The 17,135-nt window shown below is 39.2% G+C and overlaps 1 protein-coding gene across 4 annotated transcripts in view; it reads left to right on the top strand.

Moving 5' to 3' along the window:
* The window catches only part of ubr4 (ubiquitin protein ligase E3 component n-recognin 4), a 56,904-nt gene that overhangs the window by 13,522 nt on the left and 26,247 nt on the right, over positions 1 to 17,135 (top strand). The window contains exons 15-49 of one of the 4 annotated variants that reach the window (XM_065961080.1): positions 1,692 to 1,879; positions 2,034 to 2,190; positions 2,334 to 2,419; positions 2,550 to 2,719; positions 3,025 to 3,304; positions 3,439 to 3,571; positions 4,109 to 4,188; positions 4,298 to 4,426; positions 4,683 to 4,865; positions 5,103 to 5,225; positions 5,301 to 5,530; positions 5,624 to 5,742; positions 5,854 to 5,951; positions 6,523 to 6,680; positions 6,761 to 6,967; positions 7,197 to 7,298; positions 7,381 to 7,481; positions 7,909 to 8,296; positions 8,518 to 8,581; positions 8,737 to 8,928; positions 9,506 to 9,576; positions 10,053 to 10,200; positions 10,867 to 11,100; positions 11,242 to 11,412; positions 11,503 to 11,685; positions 11,886 to 12,044; positions 12,292 to 12,444; positions 12,617 to 12,844; positions 13,007 to 13,164; positions 13,270 to 13,444; positions 13,898 to 14,099; positions 14,465 to 14,628; positions 15,132 to 15,348; positions 15,955 to 16,171; positions 16,863 to 16,895. In XM_065961080.1, the coding sequence (XP_065817152.1) occupies positions 1,692 to 1,879; positions 2,034 to 2,190; positions 2,334 to 2,419; positions 2,550 to 2,719; positions 3,025 to 3,304; positions 3,439 to 3,571; positions 4,109 to 4,188; positions 4,298 to 4,426; positions 4,683 to 4,865; positions 5,103 to 5,225; positions 5,301 to 5,530; positions 5,624 to 5,742; positions 5,854 to 5,951; positions 6,523 to 6,680; positions 6,761 to 6,967; positions 7,197 to 7,298; positions 7,381 to 7,481; positions 7,909 to 8,296; positions 8,518 to 8,581; positions 8,737 to 8,928; positions 9,506 to 9,576; positions 10,053 to 10,200; positions 10,867 to 11,100; positions 11,242 to 11,412; positions 11,503 to 11,685; positions 11,886 to 12,044; positions 12,292 to 12,444; positions 12,617 to 12,844; positions 13,007 to 13,164; positions 13,270 to 13,444; positions 13,898 to 14,099; positions 14,465 to 14,628; positions 15,132 to 15,348; positions 15,955 to 16,171; positions 16,863 to 16,895 (5,701 nt within the window). Of the gene's footprint in view, positions 1 to 1,691; positions 1,880 to 2,033; positions 2,191 to 2,333; positions 2,420 to 2,549; positions 2,720 to 3,024; positions 3,305 to 3,438; positions 3,572 to 4,108; positions 4,189 to 4,297; positions 4,427 to 4,682; positions 4,866 to 5,102; positions 5,226 to 5,300; positions 5,531 to 5,623; positions 5,743 to 5,853; positions 5,952 to 6,522; positions 6,681 to 6,760; positions 6,968 to 7,196; positions 7,299 to 7,380; positions 7,482 to 7,908; positions 8,297 to 8,517; positions 8,582 to 8,736; positions 8,929 to 9,505; positions 9,577 to 10,052; positions 10,246 to 10,866; positions 11,101 to 11,241; positions 11,413 to 11,502; positions 11,686 to 11,885; positions 12,045 to 12,291; positions 12,445 to 12,616; positions 12,845 to 13,006; positions 13,165 to 13,269; positions 13,445 to 13,897; positions 14,100 to 14,464; positions 14,629 to 15,131; positions 15,349 to 15,954; positions 16,172 to 16,862; positions 16,896 to 17,135 lie in introns of all 4 variants that reach the window. The other 3 variants (XM_065961079.1, XM_065961081.1, XM_020638192.3) reach the window with 3 other exon arrangements.

The raw sequence follows: 17,135 nt of genomic DNA, 5'->3' as shown, positions 1-17,135 counted from the left end.
ACACACTTTGCTCTCACTTGTGCTGTCACCTGAAACATGTTTTTTTTGTATGTTGCATGCAAATGTGAATATCAACTTCAAGTGATATTCTATAATACAACACAATGATGTAATACAATATTTTACTTCAAGTTTACTGCTGGATACAAAGGGCAAACTTGCAAGGAGCCCTTTCACCATGATAAATCTACAATAAATGCCAGTCCGATAGTCTGATATTACACATCAACTGAACTCCTATACCAGAACATACACTTAGCTGATTGCTGTGCTTATAGAGTACATGCACATCAGCTGCATGTTAATATGCACTTGGAATGACTACTGTCACATAATGTTAAATGAATGCTGGAGACATGTTCAGTTATGCAGTCTTTATCAATGGCACCTCTTCTGGATGCTGGTTAAAAGTAAAAAAGCTACTTTCACACACGTACTCCATGACAGTACGTGTGGTACACACACAAAACGTGCACATCATGCATACAGAGTGTATATTCAAACATTATTGCTATGAAATAATATTTTAATGAAAATGTTTTTTCCAAAAGGCTTTCCAGCTGTTCTTTTTTTTTCCTTGTCCATGCCAGTGTCAGAGTATAAGTTCGAGCTTATTTGTTAAAGGTGCAAAATGTAACTCTGACATGTAGCGTTTAAAGTTGGTACTGTGAATCAATGTAGCCGTGTAGCATACACTGAAGCTTCAGTGTTTAGCCAGCCCTTCATTGTTCTTGAAACTCTCTGCGCTCTAACCTCTTTATTTTTTAAAAGCATCTCCAATATTTATCCTAGTCTTCCGATGTTTCTGGTCGTGGAGGCTTTTAGAAAAATTCTGAGACTTTTTAGGTCCGACTGAAGCAGTTATTTCCAATCCAGTTTGCTTGCCCTCTTTCATCACTGCAACACCTGTTGGTTTGTATCAAGATCAAAATATCAAGTTGCAGTTTTCCAAAATCATTTGGCTCTTTTTCAAAATGTGTTTAATTTTTCCCCACAATCTCTATACGTAGCAGATTGAATGGAAGTTTTTCAGTTTGGGTTTTTGCATTAGCCCGAAGCAAATTAAGTGACTTGTAATTGATGGTCAATGAAATGGATTGTTGAATGTGTTCTAATGCATGCATAGTAGCATGTAGAGAACTAACATACATGCAGATATCACTTTTCACAAAGCACATTACATTGCAAAAAAATGCTCTTTACAAATTTTTTTTTAGAAACAACCAAACTGTGAATGATTTTTCTTATGAGCCTTCGTACTACACCAAACAGTGCAGTATTGTTACTTTATGCAATAATTAGGTACACATTTAAGAATTCAGTTTGAACTGCACAGATCTGAGCACATAATGTTAATGTGAACTGGAAGTATGATACAATATATGAGAATACATTAGAAGCAGTTAAATAAAAGTAGTTGTCTTAAAAAAAAAAAAACTCATTGAAATATTCCAAAGTATTCCTCGTTAGGTGGATATTCACTATTTGGCCATCACTGTATGTTCACTATTTACTGCAGTCTTTGTCCACTGCCTGCACACTATTGTAGGTGTCAAAACTAATTTGGAAGCTTTTTACGTTTGTCTTTTGATGTCACCAAAACCACTCACCAATATCCTGTACAATATATCTTGTCAAATTTCTCTCCTACACTCTTAAACAAAATGTTAAACCAGTTTGTCTTTCTGCAGATGATGACAGTGAACCAATCTTGGGGCTTTGGTTTGAAGAGACAATTTCACCTACCAAAGACAAGGTTGCGCCCCCACCCCCTCCTCCTCCCCCACCGTTGGAGACATCTCCCAGACTGAAGAGTCCTAGCAAGCAGAATCCAAGCGAGAATGGCAACATTTTAGCTGGTCGTAAAGACCCAGAACTGGTGAGGGCTATTTTACTGTGAATATCTTCGACGTCAATAAGTTAAGAGTAAACTCAATATAGAGTAAATGTAGCTCATCTTCTAACAGCCTATGAAAGTCTTTGGTTTTGAAAGTGTGACATCCTGGCCACTCACGGTTGTTTGTTCCTTTTAGTTCCTCAGTTTAGCCTCAAGCATTCTGAACTTCATCACAACCTCAATGCTCAAGTCCAGGAACAACTTCATTCGCAACTACTTGAGCGTGTCACTAACAGAGCAACACATGGCTACATTAGCCAGCATAATCAAAGATGTGGACAAAGACGTCAAAGGTATTTCAGAAAAACGCACTGCTTATTATGCAAGTAGTAGCCCTAATGTCTTTTTGTTGGTTTGGTAGCTAATGATAATTGTACTTCACAGCCAGTTGACAGCAAAGCATGCTGTGTAGTTCAATTCATTTCTTTCTCCTCAGGCTCCTCAGATGAAGTGTTTTCTTTAGCTCTCTATCACTTCAACCACACCATGGTAACATCAGATCTTCCTTCCCCGGCACTGCAGGTAGTTGGAATTTCCCTGTTCAGCAAAAATAAAAATCACTGCTATTTCATTACCTTAGTATTATGATGGTTATTTAGAAACTCTGCATTCTATTTTATATACTAATTATTGTTTCTCTTGTCATTTCCAGAGCACTCTTCTTCAGCAGTTAGGTGTTGCTCCTTTTTCAGAGGGTCCCTGGCCTCTGTACATTCACCCTCAATCATTATCAGTCCTCTCCAGACTTCTCCTCATATGGCAGCACAAAGCCAGTGTACAGGGAGAACCAGATGTCCCTGAGTGTATGAAAGTCTGGGAACGGTATGAAAACATTTTTTTTTTTCTGCCTAATATTATTTTAATTTAATGCAGACCCTATGAAATCTTGTACACCTTTTAGTATTTTCATTGTTAATTACTAAAGCTGTTATGCCTTTGGCTGATTATATAAAGGAAAAAACAAATGGAGCTACTGTACTCAGACAATTCTCTGCTTGACTTTGATACTAGTAAAGTACCAAGTGAAAAGGAATGACCTTTCTTTTTTGTGTTTCTGAATATTTACCTGAACAGATTCCACTCACTTTTTGCATTAATTTTTAAAATCATACCCTTTGTCACCTCAGGTTTTTGGGAACACTGAAGCAGCAAACAATGCAGAGTTCTGTTAGTGGAGAAGACGATCTTAATGTGGAGCACCTCCAGCTCCTGCTTCTCCTTTTCCACAATTTGTCGGAGTGCGGTCGACGGTCAGTGCTGACCCAGGTCACCCAGGCCATCACTGAAGTAGCACAGAGCAGAGATTCCCAGCTGAAGGCAGTGCCCCTCAACCTGGCCCGCCTGTGTCTGGTTTTTGATTACCTGCTGCGCCACTACTCCAAGGCTCCCATATACCTCTTTGAACAGGTCAGTTGCTTATTTTTTAATGGTGGTTGTATTATATGTGGATTCATCTCATGATTTATCTCATCCCCTTCTGAATTGTACACATACGTATGCATGAGGCACTGTACTGACTTTACATTGAATATTATTAATAGGTGCAGTATAACCTCCTCACACCACCATCTGCTGGACCAAGTTCTGTTCAGGATGGTGGCAAACGCAGCAGTCTCCCATTATACTATGGATTCAAAGAGGTGGAGGAGAACTGGGCCAAGCACTGTTCAGCTGGTAAGGCCTATGCATGAAATGTATTTTTTATGAAATGAACCAGGTGATTGAACCAACCTTGTTTATATTTAACCACCAAAATCATTGATTGGTCGAAGTACTCAGTATGTTGAACCCCCGTTTTATGTGTTTTTTTTCCTGAATGCCAATTATTCAAAAATGATTTTCACTTACTTTGCTGAGTAGTTAAACTTAATCTTGTAAATATCAGAAAAAACAGTTATTTTTGGCATTGACGTACATCTACTTCGAACCGATTGAGAAACTTTTTGTTTCTGCTTTCTTTAACATTGCCTGAACACTGCTGACTTTTCCTTGTATCACCTGTTAGTAGTGCAAAATAAAAAAGGGACAGTTTTTTAAACAAGAGATATAATGATAAAATGTTTGTAAAATGCATAGAACCTCTACAACTCTTAAATCAGCATATTATGATGTTTATTTTGGCTTTTTTCTATTCTTTCAAGAGGATGTGGCAGTGGTGGTCTGGAGAAAATAAAATAATATTGTGTTAACATTCATTTGAACTTTTTGTAGATTCAAATGCTCAGCCCAAATTCTACTGTGTACTGTCCCCTGAGGCATCTGAAGATGATATCAGCAGACTGGACAGCAAAGTGAGACCTTTACTCCCCCATATACATAGGTTTAGTTATTGTTTTTTTGTTTTTTTTTAACTGCCTTAAGACATGAAAACTTAACATATTTTATTTTATTTTCTGATAGGTCTTTCCAAAACTGTTCAATGGAGCAGTAAAATATGATGAGCTGTATGCCTGGCTCATCTCACTTCTGGTGGCCGGCTCTGAGTTTGACACGGCAAGAAGACAGGAAAACAAGCCGGTCACTCCCTTGGTGAGAGCACATAACATGAGCAAATTATCTTCTGTGTTTACAGGGTGAACATGCCCCTTTTAAACATCGTAGACTTGATCAATCAAGTCTACGCTTCCTGTTTGTACGTCAAATTAGTAATCCATTTGTTACATTTAGAAAGCCTTAGTGTTAACCACAAGGAGAGGTTGGTTTTTAATTACAGTAATTTAGCATGAATTGCTGGCATCTAAAAGTATTCTTGACACATGGCATGTTGGTTTATCATCCATCACAGGAGGCATGCTCCCTTCAGTACTACTTCCTGGTACTGTGGAGGATCCTTGGGGTTTTACCACCCTCAAAGGCCTACATGGAGCAGCTTAAGGCTGGCCACAGCGATCCCAGTGAGAGCGACATACTGCACACTTTAAGATGGTCCTCACGTCTCCGGGTGTCTACCTACGTGAATTGGATCAAGGTCTGTTGACATGAAAGTCCAACCAAATGCTTATTGGCATGTCAAATGTCAGATGTTGTCATAAGTGTTAAATTTGGAATGATTTTATTCATCATCACTCACAAATGCTATGGTTAATTTTATATTTTCAAGAGAGGTATCTTAAAATAGATTGTGGAAATCTACATTTCAGTAGTGTTCCACTACTTGTTCTCTATCATTGGTGTTTATTTTGATGTATGACTATGCCCATGACAGGAACACTTGGTGAAACAGGGAATGAGAGCAGACCAAGCAGCCTCCCTGGTTGATACTACTGCTGCTAAGTGCAGCACCGTCAAATACGATGTGGACCTAGCAGAGGAGTACATTGCCAGACAGGTATTATAGACAACGTTGTTATTGTTGTCTGTGGAAATTGTTGGCAAAAATGTTGACGATTTGTTTCTGTTGCAGATATCAACCTTCTCCAGTGTAGACCCGAATGCCATTCTTCCACTTCATCAGTTACCCTCTTTACAAGCCATCTATACCCTGGATGCAGTCATCTCTAAAGTGCAAGTTTCCCTTGATGAGCATTTGTCCAAGGTTGCCATTGAGACCGAACCTCAAAAGTCATCTGATATTACTAAAAACCTGCTGCCTGCCACTCTGCAGCTCACTGACGTGTACACAGCTTTTACAAGGTTAGAGGGGAATCCCAAATTTGGACATCAGACAACTGTAACTTGTAATTGTGTAAAAACCTAATCATATTATTCAACTAAACCTGTGGTCAGGTCTTACCTTCTGATGAACATCCCAGAGGAAGGGGAGAACAAGCTTACAGATGCCAAGCTCCAAGGTTATGCTGCTGTAATGTCCATTGGTTCCACCCGCTGTAAGGTCAACATGCTAGGTATGCCAAAGGATTACTAAAGAGCAACATTTTAAACAGTATATTTACTTCTAACATCGTTTCTCTTCTCCTACTGTTTTGACCTGAACTGCTTTTAATATCACTTCACAGGTCATAGCATTATGCAGAACTTGCCATCAGCTGTACAGACAATTTGTGAGACTTGGAACAGTATCCACACCAATGAATTCCCTAACATTGGATCATGGGTATGTGAACACATTTGTTGCTGGTGGTTTAGTTTGACTCTCTCCCTCTCTGTGAGCTCGGACAAAGAGAGTTGGCAATCTTCTCATAATTAAGTTGTCTTGCCATTATTTTAACAATGGGCTTGTTCTAAGCCATTGACTGAGTCTGCCATAAAGGTTGATTTTTAATATGAACGTCTTTACACAGCAACCACTTCAATTTTACTAAATCAAACTGACAAGATCCACTTAAATACTCTACTGTTAACTTTGGCCAAGTTGTGTTTAGACCAACTGCCTTTTTTGTCTGTATGTTTTTCTTTTTTTCTATTGCAATGCATTTATCAGTCTGCTTATTGTCTGAATCTTAACAATTTCTTAAGAGTTCATTTTCAGAATACATTTACCATAGCAGTTCATTTTCTTCTCAGAAATATTTACCTTAAACATTAGATCAAAAATAATCAAGTCAAATCAACATCATGTTAAAAGTTATAATTTTGCCCATATATCCCAGCTTTTCTTTGCATGCCATTTAGAAATAAGTCTGGTACCTGCAATCATGAAACTAATTTTGTTTTTCTTCTCTCAGCGAAATGCATTTGCCAATGACACCATTCCATCAGAGAGCTACATCAGCGCAATCCAAGCAGCTCATCTGGGCACACTGAGTTGTCAATCCTTACCACTGGCCTCTTCTCTTAAACACATCCTACTCTCTTTGGTTCGGCTCACTGGTGACCTCATTGTGTAAGTGTCTTTCCAGTCCTATGTAGAAATCGGAATTGTTGTCATGTGTGATTAATTAAGCTTCATGTTTGCCTCCATAGCACAGAGGAGCTAAATCCTTCACAGGTTGTGCGCACTTTGTTGCCCCTTCTCCTGGAGAGCAGCACAGACAGTGTGGCTGAGATCAGCAGCACTTCACTGGAGCGCATCCTTGGACCATCAGAGTCAGACACCTTCCAAGCTCGCATCTACGAGCGTTTGGTGACTGGGTGTTACAACATCATTGCCAACCACTCAGACCCTAACAGGTATGCCATGTGTGACGCAACAATCTATAAACATGGAATAAATAGTCTATTTGATCTAAACATCAAATCAAAACACTTAATGCAAGAAATGGGTGTTTGTGCTGTTTAACCCCACTGCGAAAGTAGTCTGCTGTGTGCAGCTTTTATTCTGATTGGGCTTTTTTGCTTTTGTTTACTAGCCTATACATACTTCTGCTTCTTTAACATTTGATCTCTGATTTTGTTGTAGTGGTTTGGATGAGTCTGTCCTTGAGGAATGCCTTCAGTATCTTGAGAAGCAGCTGGAGAGCAGCCAAGTCCGCAAGGCCATGGAAGAGTTCTTTTCATTCAGGTATATGCTCAACTGGGAACACAGTGTGCATTATTCCACAATTATTACAATTGCCTCACTTATTCTGTACTCTTTTTTTCAGTGGAGAGCTCGTCCAGATTATGATGGCGACAGCCAATGAAAATCTGTCAGCAAAATTCTGCAACAGGGTGCTGAAATTTTTCACCAAACTATTCCAGCTCAGTAAGTCTACAGTTCACATTATTATTTTCTATCAAAAAATGTGTGACCTAAGTGCTGACGTATGCTTTAAAAAGACTGTTTTTTATTGTCTATTCAGACAATATGTTAACAATTTGTCTGTTTTTAACTTAATGGGGATGTGTGAGTCTGCTGCCAGAAGGGCTAGAGCTGAAATGATACAAAGTTTTCACTTCATGAATACATGAAAAGTGGTTACAAGTGCTCGTGTAAACAAAGGGTAAAAGGTACTTGAGATGTTCACCTGCATACATTTCAGATTTGAATTGAATTTCAGACACTATATGATGATCGAAAAGCTCATCCTTTGACAGATACTAACTGCTCAAAAGTGTCATCAATCAAATTGTACGTCTTCATGGCTGCTTGCTGCTGATCCTAAATCTAATGGTGATGCTCTCTTTCCTAGCGGAGAAAAGCCCAAACCCCAGCCTACTGTGTCTGTGTGGATCTCTGGCCCAGCTTGCCTGTGTTGAGCCCTCTCGGCTTCAGGCATGGCTGACGCGCATGACAGCCCCCCCACCAAAGGACTCAGAGCAGCTGGAAATAGTACAAGAAAACCGACAGCTTCTGCAGCTTCTCACAACTCACATTGTGCGTGACAACAGCCAGGTGGGAGAAGGAGTGTGCACTGTCCTCCTCAGCACACTTATTCCCATGGCAACAGACATGCTGGCCAATGGTGATGGAACAGGCTTCCCTGAGCTTATGGTCATCATGGCCACACTTGCCAGCGCGGGACAGGGGGCCGGCCACCTTCAGCTGCACAGGGCAGCCATCGACTGGCTGACCAGATGGTGAGATATTAGTTTCCCTGATTGAATTTACATCCTAGAGCTGCATGATTTGTCTAGCATTAGTGTAAGGTCATCATAGGTCACCAGAAAATATGGTTGGTGAAAGGACTCAGTAATTCCTATGGAAAGAAAAAGTACTTTATAAGAGTGACTTAACACTATCAAGCAGCATTATTTCTTCAGTTAATAATTATTTCTAAAAATGCTTGTTTTCCCTGTAGCAAAAAGTATTTAACACAGAAGAATGTTGTGGAAAAAGTGAGCGCAAACTTATCCCAAGGAAAGGTATGTATTGACAGTTTATAGAATATCCATATTGATACTTGCATATGTTTAATACTGGCCTAACATATTTCCTAAATTGTATTTTAAAAGGAAGTTATAACCTTTAGTAGTAATCAGCCCTCAAATTTTCAATGTTCATCTCTCCCTGATTTCAGCACGCCAGCATGCTGGAATGTTCATGCCACATCATCTCATATCTTGCTGATGTGATGAATGCATTGCGGCAGAGCAGCGGTCAAGGCACCTCAGCCTTGCTGATGGAGGGAGAAGAAAAGGCAATGGAAGTGGACTCAGACTGGGTTGAGGAACTTGCAGTAGAGGAGGATGATTCCCAGGCAGAGGACTCTGTGAGATGTTATCCCTTGTCTCTCTTCTTTGAGTAGTCGGAAGACTAGAAAAGCGCTATATAAGCTCAAGTCCATTTGCCATTTACCATTCTTGAAGATGATTAATACTGTATTTTGGGAAATAAAAAAAAAAACCCAATGGAATTATAGTGATACCTTAAAACATCTATAGGATAATTATAAATATCTATGATCTGTGGTTGATGTTTAATTTAAATTAAATGAAGCCTTTTTCGTTGTTTTAAGATTTACAACAAATAGCTGTTGAACTGTAAGCGATGAATCACAGCAATAAGAATGACTTAGTTCACATTATTGCTTAATACTTGTTGGATGTGCTGCCAGTGTTCCTATTTCTGTGCAGTTCAATGAAGAGTCTTAGGGACCCTATTCATATTACGGTTGGAGAGAAACTGACAATATCATGTCAACAATTTTGAAGCTCTGACCACTTGATCAATTTGAATGAAACATTATTAAGTTATGCAGCTATTTTTGTTTTTGTTTACATTACTCAGTTATTGTACTGTTGCTAAATGGAACAATCCATCCTAACATTTCTCTCATTGTTGGGTAGGATGAAGATTCTCTATGCAACAAACTCTGCACCTTCACCATCACCCAGAAGGAGTTCATGAACCAGCACTGGTAAATATAAGTCGATTGTTCTCTGTGATTGAGGTTTAATCCTGAACAAGAGAATAGGTTGTTTCCTTTGTTCATTCATGATCAAATAAGGTTTTTCTTTTTTCAAATTACAAATCTTTTATCAATAACTAGAATGCTCAACCTGAAAACAGGAACCATTTCTTAAATTTGAAGAATAGAAGGGAAAATCTTGGGCTGGAAGAATCCTACGTACTATAGATTTGAAAAGTTTGTCCGAACCTTAGTTCAACTTCACACTTCCGACATTGTGAAGGAAGAGTGTTTTTAGTCATAATTAAAATCGTTATCTGTTTACCCCTTGTGTTCTAATATATTATGTATTAACATTAACTATTGAAAACTGTAATGTCAGAATGTTTAAAAGCCTGTTTGTTGATCCAGCAGGTGATATATTCTCTCTTAAATTGATGATTAACTATTCACAGTCAAGTCCTGGCATTTTTTGTATCTTATAGGTACCACTGTCACACATGTAAGATGGTGGATGGGGTAGGTGTGTGCACAGTGTGCGCCAAGGTCTGTCACAAAGACCATGAGATCTCCTATGCCAAATATGGCTCTTTCTTCTGTGACTGCGGGGCCAAAGAGGATGGCAGCTGCCAGGTGAGACCGAATACCTCAGGTCATCATGGGAAGAGAACAACAGCGGTAACTTTGGCTTGCAAGTCATTCCCCCATTGACTTCCATCCAGTCATTTCATTTGGTCAGGGTTATAGCTAGCCCACACATGTGGCCAGGACATGAGGGAAATCATGTCTTTTGTAAATATTTTGTGCAGTGAATAGGCCAGCTTTCCTTGTTAAATATAGTTTACTTTAGGGATTTTATGAATGTGCATGATCATAAACAGACCATCAATTACATTTTACCTTCAGTTTATTGTTAGTCTTCTGTTTTTGTAAGTCTTTGTGTTTACAATGGCTCATTAAGCTTTTGTTTAAGGAAAAAAAATAGTCTTACTAACATGCAGCGAATTACAATGACAAATACAGTTAGTAATTGTTCTAGTGATGTTAAAAGTGATGATTTTGGATTGAAGACAGTTTAGATTAAGTGGGCTTCCATCAATCAATGTCCCAAACCTTCCTTTCACTTACTACTGTATATATTCCACAATGTGAAGGAGCTAGGTATGTAAAAACAAAAGCAGGTTATTATTGATAAGAAGTTAAACTAAGCATTTGCTTTCATATTAAAAGCTTTTAATCGTGCAGCTTTGAGCCATTACATTTTATTACATTTGTTCTTTTGTATCATGCCATCCACAGGCCTTGGTGAAACGCAGCCCCAGCAGCGGAATAGGCTCGACTTTGAAAGAGTCTTCTGCATTCCAGAGTGAACTGCGTATGCCTGACAGTGCTATCCGCCACCAGAATTCCTCCCCCTCTGACAAGGGCAAGGTCACCATATGTGATGGCAAACCTGGTGATGAGGACAGACCAAAGAAGAGCAGTGTGTGCAAGAGCATTGAAGGCTGCCAGGAAGAGCTGCTGGCACAAGTGGTAAGAGAAAATATCTGTCTGTCTTTTTCTGGCCTGTGTCAGAGACTGATCAAAAATATAACCTGATCACTCTTTATAAAGCAGAGTTATTTACATGCACCTTGTATAACTCAAGCGTTTGGCCCTGTTTCTACCCAACAGATGGGATCATCCACTGCAGCAGCCATACTGGAGATGCTCATGTTTCTCATGGAAGCCATCCAGACTAACTTCCAGCAGGCCTCAGCAGTGGGAAGCAGCAGCCGAGCTCAGCAAGCCCTCAATGAACTGCACACTCAGGACAAAAATGTAGAGATGACAGACCAGTTAATGGTATGAAAACTTGTAGTTCCTGAAAAGTTTCTATAAACTGAAAAGACATCTTATTTAATAAACTCTGTAATTTGCTACGCTTCTTCTAAGGTACCCACACTCGGCAGTCAGGAAGGGGCTTTTGAGAATGTGAGGATGAACTACAGTGGCGACCAGGGACAAACTATACGCCAGCTCATCAGTGCACATGTCCTGCGCCGTGTTGCCATGTGTGTCCTGTCTTCACCCCATGGCCGGCGCCAGCACCTTGCAGTTAGCCATGAAAAAGGAAAGGTGAGCTGAATCCCATTTAAATTAAATCATACAACAATATTTGACTTTGTCTAAATTGTTGAGTGTGGTATCCTGTGTTGTCTTTCATGTTAGAATTTTATTTATTTTATAATTGTTTAAACCAGTAATAACAAATGCCTATTCTTTCTTTTCATCTTTACGCCTTCAAACCAATTTTCTCTCCATCTCCCATTTTACAGATAACAGTTCTGCAGCTGTCCACGCTCCTGAAACAGGCTGACTCTAGCAAGAGGAAGCTAACACTGACCCGTCTGGCCTCTGCTCCAGTCCCTTTTACTGTGCTAAGCCTCACAGGCAACCCCTGTAATGAAGATTACCTGGCTGTGTGCGGCCTTAAGGTCAGAACACCAGCTTCTTTCAAATGAAAGCCTTTCTGTTTTGTAGGATTTCTGATTACATTTGTACAAATAAACCTATTAAACTGAAAATACTACAGAGAACTATGTAGTTCTTTTGTGAAATAGGTTCACAACTAAGTGACCCCATATCAAATGTATGGTATTTTCTCTATGATTGGCTAGTAATGTCAGAGTGATATGACGTTTCACAGTTTTTTTTTCTCTGTTCCGTATTTTTTCCACCTAGGATTGCCATGTTCTCACTTTCAGCAGCACAGGCTCTGTGTCAGACCATCTGGTGTTACACCCACAACTGGCCACTGGCAACTTCATCATCAAAGCTATTTGGTTACCAGGCTCACAAACTGAACTCGCGATCATTACTGCTGATTTTGTCAAGGTATGTATTCATATAAAAATGTAAGTTCCCTTATTTAAATTTTTGACCGATATTGTAATTTCCACTTTTGAGTAACAGATGCTAGACATTGGTTTAGAATTGCGCTGCTCTTTTGCTGATGGAAAAAAACAACGTTGGAAATATTTGTCTATTTGTCTTTCCTTTTATGCAGATTTACGACTTATCTGTGGATGCCTTGAGTCCCATGTACTACTTCCTGCTTCCAAGTTCAAAGATCCGTGATGCTACATTCCTTTTCAGTGAAGAGGGGAAGAGCATTATTGCTATCATGTCTTCGGCAGGTTACATGTATACCCAGATCATGGACGAATCCAGCAGTGCCCAACATGGCCCCTTCTATGTCACAAATGTTTTGGAGATAAACCATGAAGATTTGAAGGTAAAAGGGATGCATACTTAGACCACATAGTTAAACCTATGGACATGTGTGATGTTTTACCAAATGTTAACAATTTAATGTTTACAACTAGAAAATTCAATCAGTTTTCTTTAACACTGGATGGTGTTATATTGAGTTAAATGTGTCTTTGTGTCATTTCAGGATAGCAATGGGCAAGTTGCCGGCGGGGGAGTGTCAGTTTATTACTCGCATGTGCTGCAGATGCTTTTCTTCAGCTACAGTCAGGGAAAATCTTTTGCTGCAACAGTGAGTCGCAGCACCACTGAGGTGCAGAGGCTTTTCCCCATCAATGTGAAAGGGTAACATTTCTTGATATACGATTCATTCATTCACCTGTCACTGTAATGCAACAGTAACGGAAGTATTAAGTAACCATCTCTCTCCGGCCGTCCTGCCTTCTTTAGCTCCAATGGTAGCAGCAGTAAGATGTCGCCGGCTTTGTGCCAGTGGTCTGAGGTCATGAACCACCCAGGACTGGTGTGCTGTGTGCAGCAGACAACAGGCATTCCGCTCGTCATCATGGTCAAGCCAGACACCTTACTCATCCAAGAGATCAAAACTCTGCCAGCCAAAGCTAAGGTAAGGGATCATGACTGAACTAAACTTCCTAGTCACTAGCAGGTTAGGTGACAGTGAGAAGAACTCTTGCAACCAGAAATGGCATTGTATAAACTGGAAAAGAGAAGATAGTCAAAACAGAATTCAGGCTGGTGGCACATGTGCAAGTTCTCTCACTTTCTTTTTATTAGTGCTTATTTATGTGTTTATGCTAACCACTTATTGTATTGCTCATCGTAGCACATCTGCAATCCACAAGCAAGTCAGTAGTACTGCTTTTGGGTCTTCATTAAATAATGAGCATACTTAAATAAAAAGCTTTCACTCTAACTTGGAGGGATTTTATATATTCTCCATATGTCCAATTTCAATAAATAATTTGTTTACAAAAGTATAGTACTATTGCATATTGATTGAGAGCACTTACAATGCATTTCTTAGAGTTGAAATTAATTCATTTTCTCTTTTCCCCAGATTCAAGATATGGTGGCTATTCGACACACTGCCAGTAATGAGCAACAGCGTACAACCATGATTCTCCTCTGTGAGGATGGAAGCCTGCGAATCTACATGGCTAACGTGGACAACACTTCTTACTGGCTCCAGCCCTCACTGCAGCCCAGCTGTGGCATCAGCATCATGAAGCCTGTTCGCAAGCGCAAAGCAGCTGCTACTAGTGAGTTTAGGCTCAATAAAGTGCTGTTAATAAAAATGACTGGTGATAAAACTATTATTAAAAAAAGTGTGATTTTAAATTTCACATAATAGCTGAGTATTTGTCAACAATGCGACCACTACCCAACCCTCACCCATAACCCCAGATTTTGTTTGTTTCTGTTCTGGAGATGTCCTGGCTTTTTGACTTAGTTATCTAATTTTTAAAAGGCTGCAGCAAAAAGTCTGAAAACACATATTCCCTTTTCAGACTTCACAAGTGATACATAAGATATTTGAAGAATTGTGTTTAAAAGAGAGTGCTAATTTACAAAGTAGTGCTAAGTGCCTGGCAAAAAATTTAATTTTTCTGATTTTCACCTTCAGCCACCCGGACCTCCAGTCAGGTGACATTCCCAGTGGACTTCTTTGAACACAACCAACAGCTGACAGAGGTGGAGTTTGGAGGCAATGACTTGCTGCAGGTCTACAATGGACAGCAGATTAAACACCGTCTCAACTCGACTGGGATGTATGTGGCGAATACAAAGGTACATCAAAAAATAAAAATAATTCTGTGTTAGACAAGGTTGCTTGACTGAAGTGACTTATTCTTCCACAATGAATTACTGCTGTTAGCTATGTTTAAGCACTGGCTGTGTGACATAAGCATGTAGGAAATAAAACAGCAGAAATTGATGAGTGTTTGTGTTCAGTATTTGAACAAGTGAGTTGGTTTAACTCTAGATCTTTGTGCACTAATGTTGATAACAGTATAGTAAAGTGTAGGTCAAGAATATTCATAAGAATAATTCTGTCACAGTGTTTGTGCAAACATCTAATGCACTTTTCTTGAATCACCTTTTTTAACAATCCTAGTTCAATCTGACATTAAACTGAGTAACCTAGCTATAGTGGGTATCCAAACTACATTTATGATGGCATGTCACAATGGAGCTTTGCTGGGATGCAGCCCATCATACTTAACATTGCATTATTTGACAAATAACATAAAACCCAACACATGTTGACATGATCTTTGTTTCTCTTCCAGCCTGGGGGATTCACTGTGGAAGCAGTCAACAACAACAGCTCAATGGTTATGACGGGCATGAGGGTGCAGGTGGGCACTCAGGCCATTGAGAGAGCACCCTCCTATGTGGAGGTTTTTGGTCGCACCATGCAGATAAACCTGACCAGAGCACGCTGGTTTGACTTTCCATTCACCAGAGAGGAAGCCCTGCAGGCCGACAAGAAGCTTTGCATCTTCAGTAAGCATGAGTGTGCATGAAGACTATACATAGTATAGTAACATAGCTACTTGATGTTGATAACTGGTCCCAACTAGGAATGCAGTCATGTTTATTCACCTTTAGTTGGTCTCTTTAGTAATTCTTGTATCTGAGTTACAGGATTTAAATTTAAACAATACTCTAAAAGTACCCCATATTGTGTGGAAGAATTTGTTTTAATGTCTTGAAACGCCTTTGAATATAGCATTTCTGAATTTCCCCTAAATTACATTTAAGGGATACATACTAAACTATTCATTCATGGAATACCATATACTCCACCAAAACAGCTCAATTCAAATTGTACCTTTGTCATTGGTTTATAAAGGGTACAGTCTGGCTGTCTCTGAGCTTGTGCAGGACAGTTAAGTTTATTAATTGAGTTTAATGCAAATTATTCTATAGGTAACACCCAAGCCTTTGATGTTTCAACTGAGATAATGGTATATCATTAAATAGGATAAGTATTTTACACTGAGCTCTCTCTTTTTCATTGATCATAATGACATTTTTGCAGACCTACAAGAAACCATCCTCTGATGCATATAATCCTAATATACTCTTATATCCTTATTAAATTTAAAGTTGGAGCATCTGTTGACCCAGCTGGAGTCACCATGCTTGATTCTATCAAGATCTACGGTAAAACCAAGGAGCAGTTTGGCTGGCCCGAAGACCCACCAGAGGACTTCTCCTCTTCGTCCGTTAACAACGTCTGCAGTCCCAACCTTAACCAGGGCAATGGCAGCTCTGATGGAGACATAGCCACTCCAACAACCACCAGCGGCAGTGTATTAGAGAGGTATGAGCTATCTACTGTCCAGTTAATGATGTTAACACAAGTTGTTGGAACTTGAAAAAACACAAAGTTATGATGTTAACCACAATAATTGGCTAGTGAGACAATATGGCCATTTCTTTTACTTTTGTGTTGTGTTGTGTTGTTTGTATCTCTTATCGGACTCACCTTCCTATTCCGGACGATTAGCGATTGCTAGACATTCTATATCTGTTTTTTCTCTGGGGGTGTAAAAGACCTTGGCCAGCAAATTAATGAGACTTTCTGGGATTTTTTAAAATTAACATTAATAAACTAAATAAGCCAAAATCTTTATTTCACCTTTTTTTTTTACATCTAGAAATATCTTTTTTCTGGGAAATAACCATACCCTAATATCAAATAATGACATAATAAAAAAGTATATGCACTGTAAAAGATCTGATTTTTTTTTTTTTATCAATATCACCCATTCCTAGCGTATTTTCTATTTTCATCAGTCCAGTCAGGTAGCACAAGTTGTTAAGGGCGAGACTGAGGTTAAAATCTGGGGTTTGGTTGTCTATAGAGTCTTTAGTGCATGGCTATTGTGATGTCATCTTTCTTGCATGCTTCTCTTATGTTCAACTGAATCATTAATTTCACTTGTTTCTTTCTGTGATCCTCACACTTTGTTTTTGTTCTTTTTCTTTTGCTCCCAAATATACAATAAAAGTTGTGAAACTGAGTCCTTATCAACCTTGGACCGGTTAGTAACTGCCCTTTCTCTGCTTGTTTGTATGGTTTTGTGCATGTGTGCCACTTTGTGTCTATGCCTGAGACTGTGAACATGCCATGCACCATTTCCACACTTAAAAAAGAAACATTTCTTCTTGCATTCATAGTTGTCTTGGCATTTAGATTAGCACAGACTTTAACAGGTTGAGTTATGCTCTTCTCTTTTGTCTGCTATGTTGGTTTAGAGCTGAATCTACTGTAGAACCAGTGT

Source organism: Labrus bergylta, chromosome 12 (assembly GCF_963930695.1).
Source record: "Labrus bergylta chromosome 12, fLabBer1.1, whole genome shotgun sequence".
Classification (NCBI taxonomy): domain Eukaryota; kingdom Metazoa; phylum Chordata; class Actinopteri; order Labriformes; family Labridae; genus Labrus; species Labrus bergylta.
The sequence above is the reverse complement of the archived record's forward strand: the minus strand, read 5'-3'. Positions and strand labels throughout refer to the sequence as shown.